This window comes from Siniperca chuatsi, linkage group LG21 (genome assembly GCF_020085105.1).
Source record: "Siniperca chuatsi isolate FFG_IHB_CAS linkage group LG21, ASM2008510v1, whole genome shotgun sequence".
NCBI lineage: Eukaryota > Metazoa > Chordata > Actinopteri > Centrarchiformes > Sinipercidae > Siniperca > Siniperca chuatsi.
The window spans coordinates 8,803,527-8,826,715 of record NC_058062.1 but is presented as its reverse complement, the minus strand read 5'-3'; the positions used below and the strand labels follow the sequence as shown (position 1 = coordinate 8,826,715).

The window sequence follows — 23,189 nt, the reverse complement described above, 5'->3', positions numbered from 1 at the left end:
ATGGTCGACTGGTCCTCACGTCTTCATAGGATACTATTGAACATATGACCCATTCATAGAGGTTATTGGATTCTCTGGCACAACAAACACCACTAGGGATAATTTGTCCCTTTTCTTGCAGCAAAGCCACTGTGACTTATCTGGGAGAAAATTTGTGAAATCTCATTATCTCTTGTTTTGAAATGAGGATCAATCAATAGGCATTTATGCTTCATACATGTATGTGTATATATATATATATATATATATATATATATATATATATATATACACACATATATATATATACACACACACACACACACATAGTGAATCAATGCAACACAGGCCAATTGCTGCATCACAACCATCCAATAAATTGATATAACTGCATCCACGTACAATAAAGTTAGGATCCTAAAGGTCAGCTGGAAATGGGACAAAGCCCAAAGGAGTTCTTTTAAGGGCCAACTGAATTTAATATACATCCATCACTTTTTATCATCTAATTAGTCCACAGTGTGGCAGCCTGGACAACATTGGAGGAAAGCAGAATTATTGATCAAGTAAAGGATAGTATCTATCATTTCACCTCAACATCGACACTCCAGCCATTTGAAAACACGGAAGACAATATAACTGCAGGAAAGTGCGATGAGAATCATGAAAGCCATTCAAAACAGAGGCCATTTGTTTGTTCTCCTCGGTTAGGCCATCGACTGATAGACTTGTTGTTCTGACTTTGCAGTGCAACAACTACTATAATAAACACCACAACTAGAGAAAAATAGAAATCTGCATTTAGAATCGTAATGTGAAATATTATACTGTAGTTTTTGATAATTACAGGATGTCTAACAGTTGAAATGCACTGTAGGTAACTGCATAGAAATATTAATATCACTTTATGAAGGCCTGTATGGACTAACTCATAATTCGTATGGATCATAGTTAAACATGAAGTCTCGTTGATGTTTATAACTATTGTTTATACAGAAATAGAGGAAATTGATTTTTTATTATTAAATAAAATTAATTAGACTTTTCATTATTCTACATTACACAGACTGACAATATTTACAGTAGCAGCCCGATGAGATACAAATGATGATATGGTGTTTAGTTTGGATTGATGATTATTGTTTTGAGAGTATATAAGTAAAATTATTGAGTGTAATGATTATTAACAACAAACAGGTGAAGTACATCTGAAGCCATTTCTCTGCTCAAATGAAGACATATAATTTGATATTGGTAATATTTTTGCCTAATTCATCACTAGTGGGAAATTCATTTATAAATAGGATCTATGGTAAGTGTGCATTTTGCCATAACCTAGGGGTTAATGCTCAGAAAACAAAAGGCGAGATGAAACAGGAAATGGATGAGTAGGCACATTATCATAAATATTTTCCTGAAGATAAGGCCAGTGATTCCTCCGTTAGAATCAACAGCAAATTCCATAACTGCCATTTCTATAGAGGACATGACATGATAAGACATACAAGCTGTGTCCCAATTTGTAGGCCAACAAATGGTGTATCTTATGTGTCTTATATGTCAACACAAATACCTGGTAAATATGACATGTCCATATGCTATTTCCTATTTTGCTGAATACTGAGGGCCTCAAATGATGTGTCCTCCAAATTCAGCTGAACAAGACTGCCTTTCTTGGCCACATTTGGAGTAGCCTTTGAAATGGGACAGGTCTTGTTGATGCATTATGATGTTTTTGGTTTTGGAATTGCGAATTTTGAAGGAGGCAGCTCCTGAACTGGGACACAGCCACGATCATCTCCGCTGAGATCTGTAAAGTTAGGACAAACAAATCAATGCTGTCAATCCCAGCATCAATTAGTCATTCTGACAGTTGACCCTGCTGAGTTGTGCCAGCAAGTTCAGCAATTCAAAAACAGCTTTCTAGCAACAATAATAGGTTAAAGTGACAGAAAATGTATCTGGTTTCAAACAGCCCACTCAGGAATTCTTAGTTTGTGCAGCTATGCAGGAATTACAACAAGAGGACAGTGGGCAGTGTAACTATCTAGTGTGAATGCTGGAATATGTGCATGTTCTGCAAAAAACTCCAAAACAGTTTGTATTTAATGCAGATCAGAGAATTTGTCAGGGTATGAATGTTTGTGAAGAATGGCCGATGAAGACCAGTGCACACATCAGGGGGGGACATCTACACACACTTTTTCTTAATTTACAAATGATCTCATCAGTGCAAATGATTATTGTTATGAATCACAATCGTGAAATTGTACATTGCACAGGAACAAGCTTAATAGCAAACTAAATCAATAGCTGTCAGTGCCTATAATTAGCCATAATTTGGTATTACTTTAAATGCCCCATTTTCTCACTGTTTAGTCACCTCATTCCGTTCTGTTAACAAAAACTGCATAACTCAGAACAGCAATCCTAAACATTGCTGACTGTGAAGCGGATCACGTGGGTTATATTTTGGTCCTCACAAAAGAGAACATACATTTTTTGACATATTAATTTTCTAAAATATGTTTCAGATTTGTCAAAGCAAATATTTTTTTGTCAAATTATTCAAGTTATTTCAGTTACAACTTTATTATTGTGGCAATTTATTGCAGCTTGGTTAATACATGTCCAGGCATTCATCTGCATTAAACTTTTTCAAACACAGACACAAACAGTGACAGTCAGGATGTCTAACGAATCACGTACATTATTTTCTTATTAAATTTTATCCCATTTGCTTCTACAATATATTCTCTGTTTGAAATTTAATCTTGTACATCTGGATGTGATCGATGTAAGCCAAGACATGTTGTTGAAAAGTCAGTCATCTCCCTTGACTTTTTTTGGTGACTTAAAGATCAATCAGTAGGATTTTTGCACATGACTCGCTTAATAGAATTAAAATCCAAATTCCTTAAGGTCCTATGGGACATGCCAAATGGAAAAAAGGGGAAGGCCTCTTCATAGTATCAGAAACATTTAGATCAGGTCATCACTTTTTTTTTGTTCCAACAGGGTGATGGCCTAAGCGTACTGCTAAATCAAGGGTTGTAGCTTTGAATTATGGGCTCAGAACACTGAGTGTAACCGAAATGTCCTCATACCAAAACGACATATATGACTGTTGGACAGTCACCAAGCTTTTGGACCAGCAAACCTTGGTTGTCATGACAACAATAATAAACATGTGGTTAACTTTGTGAAACGGTCACAGTTTGGTTAGGTTTAGGCACCAAAACTACTTGGTTTAGGTTTAGGAAAAGATCATGGTTTGGTTTAAAATCATGGATGTATAATAAGACCTGGATACCGGACCCAAAGATGGCTCCTATTCAGTCCAATAAGAATTGCTTGCCTGGCGTATATGCCAAAAAAGTTGATAGCTTCCAGGTTTACTTCCGGGGGTATGCGGCCCACTAAATATGCGCAGTAGTGTTCCTCCAGCTGGCCCCGCCCATAGAATTTACATTATGATGACGACACGGATTTTTAAATCACTTTTCTCCGCTCAAGAAAAGTTTTACAAATATAAAACCTCCATGGATCAAAAAATCATAATAGAAAGAGTCATAATTGACCTTGTAGGCAGTTCGAGGTGTCCTTTCAACAGTTTTACAGATGTCTCTTTTATAATGGTGCTTTTTGGGCCGCAGGGAAATTTTCGCTGCAATACCGTGAGTGGCCATGGAATCAAGGCTGCGCTGCGGCGCCGTATCCAGGTCTTATTATACATCCATGGTTAAAATAAGTAAGTTACGTTAGTACGTCATGTGACCTAACTTAACTTACTTATTTTAAACCAAACCATGATCTTTTCCTAAACCTAACCAAGTAGTTTGTGTGCCTAAACCTAACCAAACTGTGACAGCGATCTCCTGGGTGAAAGTCCTGTGTTTGGCCCATCCATCCACCCCAGCGTCCTACCTACGCAGACTTTGTGGCTCTTTATACTACCTCACCTGAGTTCCTCCTCTGCTCTCGTCCTAATTACTACAGCCACTAGAGGTCGCTGGGTAACAATAAACATAAGTATTGTTAATAATAATATGTTAACAATTCAAACACCCCTGCACATTTGTTAAATAATCAATAACTGCACAATAGCTGACTTGACCATCATAACTAAACTTTAACCAGAAATCTGTCAAAAATCTATTTAGATAAGAACCATCCGTAGGAGTCTGCATAGGAAAAGGTTACATGAATTATATAATTTGTTCCAGTTTGTCCAGAGTGATGAAAAATAAGGATAAAATACTGTATTTATAAATGTACATTTCTGGAACATAAAAGCCATTTTAGCTGGGACAATAGTCACTATCACTTTTTACCTCACTACTGTATATCTCAAGATAAAGGGTTAAAAACCGTAAAACTGTAAAACCAAAAACTAAATTTTAGCATGTTAGCATGCCCATTTTAAGGTATATGGACAGTTTTAAATTGCTTTCATTAGCCAAACTATCTCTTTAGTAGTACATACCCAGGATGTGACGCTGCAGAGTGGGACACATATTTGCACGTTGTGTTTGTGTTTATACATCCCAGGTTTTGATTATATCCATGGACCCAGGCTTCAGGTCTCTGGATGCGTGGAATTCTTGTCTTTGCTTGGCCCATTTTTTAGCTCAACTTGCCTTCACATATACATTAACCAGATTTCTGATTATATTTGCTATGCTAACGAAAACCAAATACCTTCCACAGAGGTTTGTGAGATACTGATCCAAATGCATTTGCCAGGCCCAGAAGTAAAGCATGGAGTTTTGCATCCCTCACTGGGCAGCTGAATGTGAAGGTGGTTTGTGGCAATAAATGAATGTGGCATTCCTGCTTGGTGTTTCTATAGAAATTCATTCTTTATTCAGTAGTATGCAATAAAATGTCCAAAAATCATATCACTTTTAACAATCCTTTTACTAATGGCCCAATTTTCCAGTCTTCATGCAGAGAAGTTCTTCAAAAAAAATTCATGAAGAAAATGCCTTCAAGTATCACTCGAAGGCATTTTCCTCATGAATTTTGTTATCTTCATTACATGCAGACAACAAGACTGTAGACTCTAGTGAACCTAAGCCAGCAGTGTTGCCCAGGTTTATGTATCCAAATAGTTTTTTTACTTTATATATTTCTTTATTAGAATGTAACATGTCTAGGTTACTTAATTGGGACTTTGTAGTCTATGACTCATTCAGGGGTTGCAATATTGAAATTTGTGCAAAGAATTAGCAGGTCACATAAATAGTGATTTACGATTACTTAGTGTGTAGATTTTACGGCATTTGCATTTGTGTTCCCTTCATGGTATTTTATACAGCCCCTTTTGTTATTGTTTGGGGTCCCTCAATAGTCGATTTGAACTGATGGAGGGATGGTCACTTGTATCCATCCTGTCATCTTCTGTCTAATTGCAGCCTGTTAAACCATCTCTGCTCTCAGCCCCAGTGGAACAAGAGTGTGTGGTATTGGCCACAGTACTCTGACTTAAATTACACTGAGCACTGTAACAGTCCAGACGGCTATACCTGCCAAAACCTCCCCACAATGGCCGTTCATCTCAGCTCCACCAGACAGGCTCAGACTGTGGCAGAGCTCAGAATCAGGTCATTTCATATTAGAAGACCCAAATCTCAAGGTGGTGCAGCAACTCCTGAACTGTAACTATATTGAGAAAGTGCCAGGGGCCTGATGTATTTTGCATTGACAACGCAGGATCTTCATGTGTACTGCGTCTTAGGAAGACAGTTAGATAGACAGTCTTTTGGGTTTTTAGCATAAAACAGTCTCTAGAGTCCTTTGTGTTGCACCTTGTGATGATGAATCAGACACTGAAGGAGCTCTGTCGCCACATTAGTTCACCATAGAAGCGATGGCAGGTGTTGTGTAAGATGCAGTTTAGTCCCTAACCTCGTCTGTGCTAACTGCCTCTAGGCTATCCAGACTGCATCCCCAGTGCACCACCACAAAGAATAATGCACTGACCACCAATAACTGGTGAAGAGCTGTCTGCTTTAGATTTTAAAAGCTAAAACCCCTGAAAAACTCTCATTATCTGTACCTGAAGTTATGTAAGATACCTCTTTTATTGATATTAAGAATAAGTTGTTTTTATATTGTCTATTCAGCTGTAGTTCCACTGATTACTGTGGAGTGAATGTGTCTGCTCTTTGTAATATAGAGATATTTAAACAGGGAAAACACAACAGCACAGAGTGCATTAAAACATGGTGGACCAGATGTGTCATATGTGTATAAAAGACATACACATGTGCTGCACTAGACTCAGCACTGCAGCCTCCTCTAAAACCTGTGAGATGATATTTATAACGAATTAGATGAATAATTTTGCATTAACTGTGAGTGGATATTGTCAGGATTGAAAATCATAATCGCAGTGGAACTGCAGACACATTGGATAGCTGAGACACATTTTTTAATTCCAGGTATAAATGTAATGGATAATTCATATCTGAATACAATCTAGCTATGAGGTGAATGTTAATGCGAGCTGCAAAGAGGGCCATTATGCTTTGTGTGGCGCACAGTCTCATGTGAGTGTGTGCTAGTAGATTGTGACTAGAGTGGTTAGCTTGTGTCATATTTACATTAAACAAGGATATGGAACTGTTTCTGTTTTTTTTTAGAATTATTTTGTCAGGCTTTTTTGCCGTTATTGGATAGGAACAGCTGAAGAGAGACAGGGAAGGGGGGAGAAAGAGAGGGAATGACAGCAAAGGGCCCCGGCCTGGAATCGAAACCCAAGCCGCTGCGGTAAGGACTCAGCCTTAGTAAATGGTGCGAGTGCTCTACCAGGTGAACCAGGTCTACCAGATCTACTAGAGTAATGTTTAGCCTCCCAGAGTGAGTAATGACTGTTGGTTGACTTAGAGCGGCAAACAGTGATGTTTTAAAACCTCTAGCATCAATCCTGTTAAGACCTGTTGCCCGTAGTGAAGGCAGAACATGTTCATTTGATACTGGCCTTTTGACACAACCAGTAAATTCTCTTCTTAACAAAGCAGCTGCCTGGACTTAAACTAAACGTCATTAAACTCCATTCTTCCTGAGTGACTGCTTGTTTGTACATGCAAATAGACACAATCTGAGCACTCAGCTTCCACGGGGACAGACAATGTCTGAGCTATTTATGAATGGCTCAGATAACAGACACAACAAAGGGAAGATAAAACTATATTTTCTCTTGTGCTCTGATAATAATTTATCATTAGCATTGAGTGGCAGCAGCCATCCTAATACCACTTCACATGTGTTGTTAACACTGAAACGTTCTGCTGCAACTGCTCTACAGCCAGAGTATCTGAGCATGCTCAGAAATCTCTGACTGGGTGACTCTTAGACAGGTAGGAAGTCTGATAACAGTGGGAATTTACAAACAGGGCAGTTTGTGGTAGAGAGCTTTCTGCTTTTATGAGTGGCAATTTACGAATACAAGAATTTCAACAAACCCATTGAGCTCTCCTACGCTCTCTTGACTGCCAAATACCCAGTAACCATTGTGCTCCAAACACTTGTCCACGCTTTCCTCCCCCTCACCCAATCACCTGCATTGCTTATATACAGGTCTAGTTTGCCAATAACTTGATATTTAATATTGGTTAGGACATAAAATTCTTACAAAATATGATCAGTTCAGTCATGCAGTAGTGTTTTGGATCAATCTGCATCTCACACAAATTTGAGATAACTCGTATTTGGCCATACAAATATAAATTACTGACTTGGTTTGTTACTTTTGTGACTAAGAAAGAGCACCCCTACATAAAATAACATAACATAAGAACAACATGCAGGGTTATTAAAAAAAATAATAATTTCAGTATTTCTTTTGACCTGCAATATCTGATTTTTGGCCACTTGAGGGCAGCAAAAAACAAGTTGTGAACACAACATTGACACATCATCACCTTTTAAGCTGACATGGCAAACTTGTTAGCAAACATTTGCTTATTTACATATCCAGCAGTTATGGAGCAACATCATCATTCATTTGGAGTTGTGTTTCTGTGCACCTGGGAAATGTAAATGTAATATTCACTCTTTTTTAGCTCTGTTTTTGGTCTCTACCAACTCCTGATGGAAATATCTGGCTCTTTAGCTGCAAAATGCTCCACTATGTTCACCAGTTAGTTGCTATGTCCATTTGCTATTTGGTGCTGAGCTGGTAGTGTAAAGTGGGGTTTTAGAGCTTTTTCGTTGAAAACAGCTGCCTCCTGCATCCACAAACAACACTAACAACAGTTGCGGGCCGGACAGCTGAGCTGAGCTGAAACTCGCTATGCAGCTCAGTGAAGCCGAGGGGAGCTGAAGAGTCTGGTGATAATTCTCTGTAGGTTCATTACTAAGTGAGTAAGTCACATTGTCATTTGATACATTGATATTATAAAAAATATTGATAGCCGCTTTAAGTTTTTAGACAGCACCTGCAGTTGCTATATTTCCATTGGGTTAAAAAACCTTGACTATGTGTTAGGAAAGACAGCAATGTGAAGATGTATTTTCTCTCTGTACTAGTAGCTCTCATTGGATGACAGATTTTCTGATTCGGTGGAAATGCACTGGCTGAATGCAAAAGAGCTCTCTTGCTATATTGTTGTCCTGGTAAGACTGCAACACATAATAAAATGAAGATGAAAATTTGGTCAAGCAACAAATACATATAAATATTTTCTAGATTTCAAACACAGAAACTTATAACAGTGGCTTGCTCTTCGGAGAGCCAGGCATTGCAAATTATTTGGGACCCAGTACTTGGTGTGACACTGGCTCTCCTGGTGTGTTGGAGGTGTGTGATGAATGAGATTCTCTAATGCAGGGAGACATTTCAGTGGCATGCAATTTTAAATCCTCATATTGCTGCAACAAAGTGTACAAGTTAAGGTCTAGTGAATATTCTCATCAGTAATTATAGTCTGCAGCCATGTATAATAAATTCAGTGTATAATATGCCTAAGCAGCATCCCCATCCTCAGCATAATGCAGAACACAGGATTGTTTTCTGCATGTGCTCTCTTGCATTTAGAAGTATGTAGAGGAGAACTACATCTTCCATGACTCATTATTTTAATTCAAAACTTAGTGTTGCTCATTATCCAGTTTGATTCATGCAACCTGCTTTTATATTAATCAGGATACACTTCTTTTTGTGGCTTTTTTTGTAAATTAATTTATGCAATGCTCCACAGCAAACCAGCAGGGTGCAGACACGAGCTTCCTGTAAAATATAATCTCTATCAAAATAATCTTTCTGAGATGGAGTTTTATAGTGAACTTTATACAGTAGAACCAATTCGCAATGTAAAAACCTCCAATATGCCAGTATATGTAAACCCCATCTCTGCAAGTGAAGTGAGTGCATGAATGAGGAGAAGTAGCTTTCCACACGACTATTTCAAGGAAGTCTGACGTTTATAGCCCTACTTGTGCACAGATAGAGGAAAAAGTGGGTGTACACACTAGTTATGCTGTGTGGCTCTACGGTGCTTCAGTTCAGATGATCTCACCCAGCCGATGCGCACATTGTAGGATCCTACCAATCTGAGAAGGCGCAAGGACGGCGAGCAGCAGCCTGTGGGAAGAGTAGATGCTTTTGTGCAAAGGCTGCCGACTTTCTACTACACAGAGTAAACAGAGAGAAGTGTGGAGGATTGCGCGCTCATTCGTCTCTGGTTGGAAAGATTCAATGGATTTGTAGACTGCCTGGATGGACGTGAATCCACTCTTGTATGGCAGACTGGACTGGACTCCGGGCTGAGCTGCTGATGTGAAGAAACCTACTTTAAACACTCTGCTGTTCATTTTCTGTTTTTCGTTGTCCCCCTCTTCATAAGATGCCAGAATTTCGTTCATCATACTCTGTCCAATTCAAACCAGGCTGCTCATTTGGAAGGACGCCAGACCTCCAGCCTCTCAAATCTGCAAGTTCACTCCAATAAATTGTGACATTGTCTGTCAGTCTTGGAATAAGAAATCGATACTCAAGAAAAAGGACGCGATATTCTTCCGGAATTTCTAACGATCTATTTCCCCGCTATCCTTATAAATATGCGATTTGGTTGGATTAGGATGGTTTGGTCCAGCTTCATGCTTTTTTAGCTGGAGCAGCGCTGAATATTGCTGTTGATTTTGTCCATGCAAGACTCGGGGTGGAAACATGTCTGGCCACTTCTTTGAGAGGATCACTGCTATCAGAGATGGCATTTTGGTCCAGCACTTCGGTTTTCACCTCTAAAGTGCCCCGGAAAATCTTATTCATGTTTACCCTCTCCCTGTCTGTCACCTACTTGTTTTATAGCTTGATGAGCTGCTACAACTCGCTGCAGTTCCCCCTGCAAGAGAACTACGTGTATCAAGGGAGGCTGGTGACAGAGGAGACAACTTTTGTGACATTGAGGGACAAACTTTATTCCACCTCCCAGGGCTTTACCGAATTCACCGAGGCCGAGAGAACCACCACGGTTTCCACCGTAAAGGATCATGCTGAGGCCGAACAGAGGACAGTGGAGTGGATTAGGACTCAGGCGTCTCCAACTAAATCGGCGGCGCGATTTCACACCACCGCGCTGGAGAGGGAGCACCAGGAATTCAGCACCACGGACAGCGAACTCAGGGTGAACTGCACCATGGATTATGGGGAGAAGAAACTTCCCCAAGCCATCATCATCGGGGTGAAGAAAGGGGGGACCAGAGCCCTGCTGGAGGCTCTCAGGGTGCACCCGGACGTCAGAGCCGTTGGAAATGAGCCACATTTCTTTGACAGGAACTACGAGAAGGGGCTGGACTGGTACCGGTGAGTTACCATTTTAGTCTTATCCATTACAAGTAATGCATACTTTAGGCTGCTGTTTACTGTTTTCCAAAGAATGGCACTGTGTATTATATTTCAGATTGCGTGTTTATTGCTCATCCACGTATAGTCACTGGTCTTCATTCATTTGTGGGAGTTAAGAAAATCAATTTGCAAGAGACCGTAAACCTGCCTGGGATAGGTAATCAATCACAGTGAATAGCATTTCTGCCTACTTGTTTGTCAGACTGTAGAGTTGCGTGGTAATGCAAACTTTTCAGTCTCTGCATTTCAGCTACATTACATTATTACAAGCTAATTTTTGGTTCAGATAAAAATAAACTCAACCCTTTTTTGTTCACTGTGGATGGGATTATGTGTGATGGATTATCTCACTCAGGCAAGTTTCGAGTCTCTTCAAGTTGATTTTTATTTTACCTTTAGTGACACGAATTAAAAGCATTGGCTCCCTAGAATTGTCAGAAATTTAATTCAAAAATCTTGAACAGCAGCTTTGGAAAGTGGTTAGTAATGCACATATGATAGAAAATTGGTAAAACTCTGTAATGGCTGTAAAGTGAGTTCGATAATCTTGCGTTGAGAGTCGCATTGGCACCTAAAACTAGGTATGGACCTATTAGTTGAACAGTTTTCACTTTCTTTTTGAATCATAAGTTGTCTATTATTATACACAGTATTGAACCCCATGTGAAGATCCACAGTGGTCTTCAACAGCAGGTCTGTCTGTCAAATATTAAGTGATGTTCTGTCACAAAGGTAGTTGAAGTTAAGGTCTTTAACAGGGTTACACAATATTTGCACAGACATAGTTGCACGCAAACACACAAAGAGGAATGTCACTGTATAGTTTTAGCTTTTTAAACATCTTATTCTAAGTTGTTTAGTCTCTAAACCAAAATCACATTTTATTTTACATGTTTAATTATTTTGACAAAGCCATTGTGTGCTTCAGGCTGGTTCCTTTATCCAATAGTGAAAATGAAATACACAACACAAAGTAAGATAATAATCATATGATGCTCATATTAAATATTTAATGCAACATTGGTAATTTCTAGATGTTTGAAATTGACCAAGAGAAACTGGCTTATTATTCAGTTCCTTATCCCTCAGTTTTAGTTTCCCTTACACTCTTACACACACTCACACATAGACACATACAGAATCATGCTCACAGATAACAACAGTGGGAAGGAGTTCTTTTATAGAGTACATTTCTATTTGATACCTATTGTTCTGCATATCACATATAATATGTTGTAGATGTTAAGTATTTAAAGAAGAACCAGTTTTTTTCCTGCCGTTTACTCAATGTTGCTTTCACAAGTCAGCCGGTATTCTCTCCTTCCTCTCTACGGAACATTCAACCTATCAATTACCAGAGTACCTCCTTTACTTAAATTGCATATAATCTAACATGTAATAGTGCATAAGTTCTGTATTTTCTGAAACACCCTTTGTCAATGCTTTGCTGTTTGTTCTTATAGGAGCATGAACTGTTTAGATCATCTCTCGTGTGTGTGATGGTTGACATTCACTTTGAGTCCAGGTTTATTAGCCAGAGAAGAACCTGTTTATCATTGCCATGTTTACTGGAGAAAAAAATCAATTTGAGGATTCATTCTTGGTCAGTTGGTCATGGCTCAGTTAGGGGTTCTCACATAATGATCTTTGACCAGGGGAATTCAGGATTTTCTAATGGAGTCAATGAGCTGAGAATGACGCTGACTCAAGGTCCCTTCTGTTTCTCCGTAGAACCGGATCTGTTACACTGGTGTTTGGGTTTGCGGAGCATCTGCTTTCATCTTGCTGCATAGACATGGGAGCTCTCGGCTGTTCATTTAGGCTGTGTTAATGCAAGCTGTTTCATTACGCTACTGGTGAAAGGCTCATTAGACAGGAGGATGACATGCGTACATAAATAATAATAAGTGTGCTCATGTGTTTTAGGGCCCCTGAGCCAAACAAATCCCTAAAGGAGCCTTAATTTTGTATCTGCCATTGTCTTGTGTAGAACGTTCACCTCAGAATGGTGCGTTCAGGAGGGAAAGAAAAATACAGGCTACAATTTGCACCAATGGATGAAACCATTTAAAGTGAGTGGTTAAATGGTTAAAAATAATCATGAGTTGAGCCACTATATCGATATAGATACCAGACACTGATATAAAAATTCATTCAGACCACGTTTGTTTGTTTGTTTCTAAATGATGCATTATACTGCATCTCTCTTCTCTGTCTGTGATGCTCTGGCTAATGTGCACTTAATGGAAGTGAAATTATGATCAGTTACGGGTGTTTGCAACCATTTGACATTGGTGTATTTTAGTGAGACCAGTAATCTCATAAAATGTGATTCATAAATTTGGGCCTGTATTAGTAACACCTGCTCCACATTGTGATGGATATGATACACAAACTATGGGGAATATAACCCAAAGGCAACTTGTAAGCACTTACATGTACTCAAATGCTTGTTTAGTCTGTTCTCAACACAGTGAATTAAATTATGTATGTGTGTTAACTGCACTAGAAGCTTGTACTGACTGGTTTGTCCATTACAGTTTATCCTACAGATATTCAGGTTTTGTGAGTTTTAGAAATAATTGGGATTGTGTTTTTGTGTTGTTGATTGTGCGTGTTTAGGGGGTAACTTTTCTGATACTTTGTGTGATGCTCTGGAGGAAAGAAAACAGGATGAAGGAAAGTTCCATTGAGTTTTGTACTGTGAATTAAAGAGCCTGCCATGAAATGAGAATATACAGTGTGGAATCATTCAGGCTCGCCTGGAGCCACTGCAGTACTGTATGGTTCACTAAAGGTCATGGGTAGTAGGGTTAGTCTGCTTGAATAACACTGTAAAACAGTAAACAGATGTGATGTTAACAGATTTGATTTTAAATGAAGAATTGTGAACACACTGTAAATATGGGTTTTTTTGCCTCTCTTCAGTTGAAACATTTAGTTTGCACCTTTCTGCTTGAGATACCTCATTTAGAAAAATGCACCTTTGTCCAGGAGTTGTACAGTAAATGCTTTTTGTTGTCACTTTTCTATGGCGTAGGCATATCAGCCCAGAGAATCAGTTCCAGGATGTTGTTATTATACTGGAAAATGTCTGACATGGTCAAATGTCAGTGACTGTGGAAGAAAAAAAGGAAATATGTGCTCTTTTATGTAGGCAGCAGTGCGCACCCCCTCCTATTCTACAACCACTGTGTTGGGGAGGTAAAGCAATTGCCAGGCTCATGCTGAAGAAAATAGAGGCAGCTACTTGTCAGTTTGTAATGTGTAAAGGCTGTAAGTTTGAATATAGAGGACTTTTCCTAATAAATGTATCAAGTTTGAAGTTATTCTGAAAAAAACATGAATAGAAAAAATGGTATTTGGCCATTAAACTGCAGCTGAAACATTTTTCTGGGAGGCTTGAATTCTGTGTTGTTGTTGTGTGAGAGGATGCACAGTAAATTGTAGACAAAACCACAATCTGATATTGATAAAATAAGATCAAATAAACATGATATACAGGTATGGGTAAAGATCTAAAATTACATTTTTTAAAAAATGAACATGAGTTGTGTTTAGCTCTTGATCGTGCTTGTGTGATTCTGCTGTACCACTTGCTAATGTTTCCTTACATCTGTTAACATGGACAGATACCTTCTTTAAAATCATGTAATGTGTTTAATTTGCACTTTTATCAGTAGTTAGAGAAGGTTTTCTGATCCATTTTTTCATACAAATGCTCTCTGAAACCCTTTTCCAAATGCTGTACAGTATAGGTTTTGAAAAATTGAACATACACTGAAGACCTACTTTTACATGACTTAATTTGCATACAATTGTGCTTCAAAATAGCACAATGTTGTTTTTACTGTTATGTTGTTCTGTTATACTTCATACGAGAAAACTGGCCCATTACTGACACTGTTAGCAACTGGGTGAATTTAGCTAAATGAGCAAAAGAAACTGCAAGAACTTTTAAAATTAAGATACTAAGCAGGAAATCAATCATATATATCAGAGTACACTTTGAAACTTTCCCCATTCCTAAAGAGGATGCGGAAGGAAAACAATGCTTTAAGAACTTTTGTATTTTTTTGTTGTATTTCACCTACTTGGTTGTTGGAGTTGATTGGATAAGTTTAAATTCAGTATGTAAAGTATTTCTTACAGTGATAACTTCTGGATGTGGCATGAAGAAGGTTTTAGCCTCCATGTCCATAAAACATTCTGCATAAATCCAGCACACATCTAATATTCACATCAGGATTCCAAGTTTATTGTGAGTCTGGTATGAGCCTCCATAGCCCAGATTGGTGATTGGTGCTGCTATCCTGTTTTTAGCACTCTTGGACAGTTTCTCCAGTGTGTTTTGGGCTTACTTGAACAAGCAATTAGCAATGTAGTGCCATCATTACCGTACACAGAGGACTTTCAACAGCCAATTGGCGCTTCTAATGTTGCCTCTATTTCTGAGTAAAGAGGATGAGCCACCGCAGCAAGGATTTAACTTATCTGTTCTCTTGAGCATGCCTCAACCTGGTGCAAACGCCCATCCTGGAATAGGAAAGGAGGGTTTGATGCATGATGACCAATGCAGCAAATGTTACTCCAGCTCTGTGCCAGTGTTCATATACTTTAGTGGAAAGATAATGTGCCTCATAAATTCTGCTAAAGATTGTCATTGATTATCGATCATACGTGAAGATATATGCCTGCTGTGGGTGAGCATTCTCAGCAGGAATTCACACTAGTTAGGGACTGGACTAATGAGGGCTTATTAGTGTGATTGACTGCTTGGTATTTTCGTTATTTTTGCAAAATGTCAAACAAATAGCATTTACATTAATGTTAACAAATAGGGTTTGAAAGTAGTAACTGCCAGAGCATGAACCGAAAAAGAACAAAAAACAATCCTAAAAATGTTGAACTGCTGTCTGAAAAACTTTGCCATATATTAATAATTATTTGAGACAGGTGGAAAAATGTGGTATGGTCACTTATAATGGAATCTTGTTAACAGAGCAGCTATTTTTCTGATTTAAAAATGGTTAAGATATTACATTACAAAATAGGAAAATATACATTTTGTAAGCACTTTAACATTTGAGTTAACTTGTAGATTAACAGTGGCAGTATCAGTCTTCCACATTGTTAACAATAACACAATTTTGAAAAGTGTCAGATTGTTCGTTTTAGATTAATTCCAATTGAAAAGCATGTGTGACCTGGTCAAATAATACAGCAGGAGGCATGAGGTTTCTCATCTATTGAGGCTCAATGGAATTCTGCTCTGTACTGATGTGTGAACTGGACAGTCAGCAAAGTGGGAGCAGTTATATCAGTCTTTTCACAAGGAGTAAGAATGGCTTTCTTCATACTGAAAGAACCTTGTATGGAGCAATTGTGCTGAGAAATATGTATATGTAATTAATATGTAATTAAGTAATTCTAAATGTTGAAGCATGAATGTGTCCTCAGACATCTCTGTAATTTATGAGCAAACGCTAATATCCATGGTAATGAAAAGAGCATTTCATACTATATGTGTTGGTGTTCTGACTTTGGTACAATCAATATCTATATGTACAAAGTTGAACTAATACTTATCGAAAAATTGATAAAAGAGTGAGAGATACAGCTACAACGACACATAACCACAGATCCGAACCAAATTCTGTGTGAAGTTCTTCAAAAATCGATATGGCTGAGAAACACTGATCTTAAAATTTCAAGTAACTCTGCCTCTGTGTCCTTGTGCTTCTGGTGCATGTTTATTTATGTGTGTGTGTGTGTGTGTGTGTGTGTGCAACCTCGTGACCATGACACACAGTACCTACTTTAAGACACCCACTTCCTGAAAAGGATCCTATAAGGAAGAAAATCAGACTCCATCATGTACAACACTGGCAGAAATCCCAACTAAAGAACTGTGCTGTCCAAAACGTGCAACAATAATGTAAAATATACAGGGGGCACCATTAATTTTGTCACCGATTTAAGAAGGTGGCATAATACAGAGTAATAGAGATGATGGGAAAATAACCTGATAGAATCCCATTGAATCAGCTTTGAATCACAATCAAATGTAAAAAGTATCAGATTGTGGACTATAAGCTAAATACATATTAAATCATCTGAGAGGGCTAGATACACACCCTTAACATCTACTCCACATAAAAAAAAACACAGAAAAACACATTTGGGTGTGCTTCAAATAAAAGAAACCCTACTGCTTTTCAAATCTACTAAACTGAGTTAAAATACAATCCACTAAAATGAGTTGTCCATCCATTTAATATATGAACAAGCCTGTTTATAGTCTTACACTCACGTCCAGTCCCACAATAATTGGCCAAAAGCCATAAATTATACTTTTCTCATAAAGTTTCTAGTATAAGACTTAACAGGATATAAAATTGATTTATATAGGCCTACTGTCCTTCATCAAAAAACTGCCCGAAGAGTATACACTCCATGGTAAAGACAATGCCCCTCTCTGTAACAGGAGTGTAGATCTCCTGAATAACTCAGTGCTCTGTCAGCCTACTGCTAACATGCTACAACTGCCACCTTCTGTAACACCACAGTTTGACCACAGACACCATGGATTTGACCCAGTGTTAAAGGATTTATTGCCAAACTCACCTGTTTATGAGGCGAATGCATCATTTATCAAAATCACTGCCCCGAAGTCGGCACTTGGTAGCACTAAATTCAAAGCATATATTAAGGAGAAGAAGACAAAGCAACAGCAGGTCATAATCTAAACAACTTTAGTTTGAAGTAGTTTCGTGACTTTCATTGCACTGCACAAAATCTGATTTACCTGCATTAATGAATAAAAAGAGATTTGAAAACTGCAGTAAAAAACAAAAACAAGACGATTATGAAGTCACCTGGAATTTAGATATCTGTGGTCAACATGTGGGAAAATCAGTGGTTCAGCGTTCAACATTTCCTTTGTATCCTGTGTCTCCTCTTGAAAGTTATACATACGATTAATCAGCTAACTGTCAACCAGAACCAAAGTTTTACTGAGGTTTGCAAGCTATAATATCTCTGTGTTATTAAAATGGCACTTTACCCCTTATGCAATAAAAGTAGAGGGGATGTGCTTATAAATCTTTAGAGCAAGTGTTCTTATCCTTCCATGCTGCGTCCCTGTGCTGAGAAATGAGTCAGCGATAGCTTCCAGCTCCGTGGTGATTAGTCCCAGTAGACATTGTTTTTATTCCAGCACACTCTGAAACTCTTTTATTTTTGTTGCTGACTTTTTTTCAATCATCTTTTCTTAATGCTTCATAAGATGTGGCCTTTTAAAAGGATGTCACAGAATGAGTCTTGCCATTTCCAAGGACTTTTCTCTTTGTGTGAGTTGTAATGTGCTGTAATCGATAGATCCTACTACACAGCTACAAAACTTTTACCTTGACCAAGGTCATACAATAGAGTGTGTTCACTTCTCACCTTATCAGAGAAATGGATCCATTTCTTTGTACGGCATTGTGGAAAATTCACATCTCTTTTTTGTTTAAATATTAAAGTCTATTCATTGAGGCAGTGTCAGTGTATCACATCTGATTCATCTGCCGTGGGACTTTGAAGGAACAGTGTGTACTGCAGCACAGGCTGTAGTGTACCTGCAACCTCCGGTCGTAAGACAGGACCTGGTGACAGGAGATGTGTAATGGCGACATGGATCCACTGCCGAGCCCAGCAGCAGAAGGTCTAAATCCAGCATTTATCCCTTGTTTAGCCCTGCTTTCCCTCTCTCAGCTGCTCCATGGGCAGCTTAGCCCCTGACTCTTGCCACCTGACTGGGAGCCTGTGACTCCACTCAGTGGGGAGATGGGAAAGAGCAAGGTGGGCCTGATCCCCAAGCAGGCAGGATGCCATCCCTTCCAGCTGGGCCTGTGTGCTGCTGCAGTGCCTCCCTGTCCCGCTCCTTCCCAACATGGCAGAATCTGCTTACGCCTGATAAGACGGCGCCAAGACTCACAAGGACGCACCTCTGAGTGCTCTGCTGCCAGTGCTGCAGTTGTGGAATTAAACTTTTTAATTAGCAGCATACCCCTGTACCGTCTAGAGAGTGGACTGCTTCAGTACAGTCTTTCTCATTGCCCACCCTCTTTCCACTTGATTAAACTCCCAAGCATCATGGAGCTGTGAGGTTCCAGTTACCACAGGAGCAATCATGTTTATTTCTTGTTTGAGCAGCTCTTTAGATGCAGCATAGCACAAGAATATTACTCATTATATCCTACAGCAAGAACAGGCAGCCTCTACCTCACACACAATAGCATATAAATCAAGGTAACAGTAAGCCTACTATACTTCCATGATATTCCTGTCCACCCTGTTGAATCATCAATATGATGAAGCCATCTTGTCCGTGAGTGAGAAGTGATTTCTCATTGTAAAAAGGCCCTCCTCTGTGATTATCAAACATGCATTGTTAAGTGTAATGGTGGAGTGCCAGTGAGTGCCTGTGCAATCTCAAAGGTAAAACTGCACATCTGCATATTTTACACTTCAAGCCACATAATTTTAGTTACATTGTTAAAGGTCTCTTGTATGGAGAAATGTATACATGATTGTATCGAGTAATGTCAAACTATTCCTTTAAAGGGATCGTACAGATTTTTTGAAGTGGGGTTGTATTATCCATAGTCAGTGTATTACCTACAGTAGATGGTGATGGGCACGCTCCCAGTTTGGAGAAGCAGACAGGAGTACCGCCACCGACAACCCGTTCTCATTCCGAGGTTGTCAAATACTGACGTTTTGTCACGCCCCGAAGGTACCCTTTAGCGTCCGTATGAGACACACCGGGTTATCAATGAACTCCAATGTAAAACCATCCGTGACAACATTAGACGCTCAGAGGAACTGCCATCCATTCACTCCAATATTACCCTGACCGCGGCGCTATAAGACGCATTTTCCTCACTGTTAATTCCATGTTATGGTTTTCTTTCACTGATTAATTGTCAGTCTCTATACATATATATCATTTAAATATTCTTACACTGTGAAATTATATTATATATATAGTACTGTATGTGTGTATATATATTTATATATATATATGTATAGTAGTATAATGCTACATACCATGTGTGTATATGTCTGTGCAAGTATTCTGTGCAATTATCCATCGCATATCTGTATAAATAACAGGTGTTTATAGCTCTTATTTTCTATTCTCTATTTCATTTTACGTGAATTTTTTATCTATCGACCTTTTTCCTGTACATGTTGAATCTTGAGCTGCTGTATCTTCTTTGACTGCAGCCCCAGTTGTTGACTATGCTCACATGAGCTCTTAAGTCAAGAGCTCTCTATAACATGGTCCCATGTCTGTAGCCTCTTTTGTTGCTGGATTATAGGCCTTCAAACATGCACCAAGGTCAAGGTTCAAATGTCAGTATCTCAAAGCAGGAGGCATGAAGAATCTTACATATCTTACTCTCCAGGTCACGGCCTTTTCAACGATGTATCTGGTTTAGCTCCAGTATATAAAATGAAGCTTTTTGTTTGTTTGTTTTTTTAGTGGATTTTTTGACCAAAATGAGTCTTCATAGATTATTGTACAATTTTGCCGACAATCTAGGTCATTACTACAGGCTTGGAGGAAGCCCTGAAGTGTTGGGTTATGGCTAAAAAGACCAATTTGCTAATATATGAAGGTGGCAAGAGCAAAAATTAAGTGTGACATGTGCAGAAATAATAATTATTTTTTTAAATAATTAAAAAACAGTGGAGGTTGAATGCAATGCACAATATAAATTCCAGTTTGATAACCCCTTCTTAAGAAAGGTGATTTCATAATTAATAATTATATGAATAATTATTATTAAATATCCTCAGCCACATATTCTTGGAAATATACAATTAAATGAGCAACTTCACATTTTATAATCACTGGCTATAAAACGTCTTTTTTAACAGAGATAGTGCCGTTTGGATTCAGGTTATGGCCGACCGGCAGAAATTTTAAATGGAATGAAGCCCACTGACGGCAGACAGCCCAAAACAGGAGTCGAACACGCCAAGTCCACCCACAATTCCCTAAGTAGGCGTAGCAGCGTCCATAGCGACCACCATAGCAACAATCTGAGACCTGAGAGAATCTTTGTAATAACTAACAAAACTCATAGGATCATATACATTCACTGAACGAAGATTATGAAAATATAATTATTCCACTGAGAATAAAAGAAATGTCCACCATTTTGGTTTTCACAAAAAACTTGGCAGTCACGTAATGTGGACGCAGGCCAATAGAAAAGAATAGGACAAAAAAACTGTAGCATTAACCTATCGTATTGTTGAATTATCAAGGACACTTTTGTGTTTTAGTTTTGATGTTGAGGATATCATTGAAAGAAAACCTTAACATGGAATTAACAGTGAGGAAAATACTTCTGGGCAGCGGGTCCTCGGTTCTCCAGTGGTCTTATAGCGCCGCGGTCAGGGTAATATTGGAGTGAATGGACGGCCGGAGCAGTTCCTCTGAGCGTCTAATATTGCCGCAGATGGTTTTACATTGGAGTTCATTGAAAGCCTGGTTCGTGACAGACGCACAAGGGTACCTTGGGTGCTGAGACAAAATGTTGTTATTTGACGAACAGGGTGGCACAGAAGCAAATTAACCTACTGTTGTGGACGGGGTCAGCAGCAAAACATATTTTAGCCACCTAAAAAGCAGCAGATCAGCTGTTTGAGTCAGCATTTCAGTGGTTTATGGACGAGACAACAAATAATAGAAAATAAAAATAAGCATTTATGACAGGGCAGCTGTGGCTTAGTGGTAGAGCGGGTCGTCCACCAATCGATAGGTCGGCAGTTCAATCCCAGCTTCCCCAGCCCATGTGTAAGACACTGAACCCCACACTACTGTGTTTTTGTGTGTGTGTGTCAATTAGTTAGTTTCTTTGAGCAGTTAACATCTGCAATCAGTGGGTGAATGTGATATGTAAGTGCTTTGAGTAGTCAGAAGACTAGAAAGGGTGCTCTACAAGTACAATCCATTTACTATGAAAAATGCTGTTCACTGTGGTGACAAGAGGATACATTTATGAACCAGAGTATACAGAAGAATAACTTTTGCAGATGGAGACTGAAGAGAGAGGGGGGAAACTTGGAAACTTCTGTGGAAACTGAATTTCTTTACTGGTTGTTTGGTAAGTCATTTTATTTATTTGTAGGTATTTAGCGCTATCTTACCTGATGGTTGGGTACAGCAGTCCTGTAAAGCAAGTGTCAAAAACGATCACTGTAAACAAAGAGTTTGTTAGGGGAATTTAATTCAGTGTTGCCTTTTCCAATATCTAACAAACATCAATCATTCAAATCAGCTGTTGCATAGAGTGGAGGAAAACAAATGACATAGATATATACTATAATCTGCTGACTTTGCTGCTAGTAATCACACCACTGTGCCACTTTGCTTGAGATGGTATTGCATTGCATCGGGTCATGTACAACACCAGTTGTGGGTACCATATGTGTACTGTTATTGCCTGTAAGTTTGAAGTTTGATTTAATTGCTAGTTTCTATTTTAATCTATTCTTATTTTTATCTTATATACTTATAATGTATCTACTTTATTTTAAGTTTCTCTATTTATCTGTACTTATATATGTCGTGCTGCTGTAACACCCAAATTTCCCCTCTGGGGGATCAATAAAAGATTATCTTATATGTTCATTAAAAATGTTTCTTCATTATGCACCTAAATACGTTATTCAGGTGGTAAAATACATTTCTTGCTAAATGCTGTTGCAAATTAGTAGTATAAATGGAATTTGTAGGAGACAGGGTTGCACTAGAAGCACTTTACCAGTTGAATACCTATTTCTGCAGATGGACCATCACAGATTTGTTAGAAGGTATCAACATCATCAGGTTTTGAATTATTGAAATCTCAGGTGAAATTTACCTTTTGTAATACACCGTAGATTTGAATTTCAACAAGTACAGACACAAAGCTGCAACTATCAGCACAGCTAATTAGTACAACCACTACAGCACTGTTCTCCAGGTTTCATTTTTTCTGCCGCAAATATCCTAATACAGTGGATCAACACATGCTGTACAGAGCACAGTGCTTTCAGGAGGTTTTTCCTTTCAGTGGTGTTTTGTTTTGGCTGAATAGAGGCTCCTTTTTTCATTTCATTCCAGGATTACAGATTGGTTTGATCTTATTCTAGCGATTGGTATTGTAACATGGGAATTATGGAAGAAGTAATACCACTCCATCCTTTTTGCATATGGAGAAAAAAAACCCTCTTGAGCAGTTAATGGGTATAGCCAATTTCATCCTGCCTTTAGTCCTGTTCAGATTTCATGTGAATTCCTCCTCTCTCACAC

General features: G+C 38.6%; 1 protein-coding gene across 1 annotated transcript in view; it reads left to right on the top strand.

Moving 5' to 3' along the window:
- Window positions 1-9,391: 9,391 nt before the first annotated feature.
- hs3st4 (heparan sulfate (glucosamine) 3-O-sulfotransferase 4) overlaps window positions 9,392-23,189 on the top strand; it is a 77,059-nt gene continuing 63,261 nt past the window's right edge. Inside the window, exon 1 of the mRNA XM_044182248.1 lies at window positions 9,392-10,789. Within this exon, the coding sequence (XP_044038183.1) occupies window positions 10,194-10,789 (596 nt within the window). The 5' untranslated portion in view covers window positions 9,392-10,193. The remainder of the gene's footprint in view (window positions 10,790-23,189) is intronic.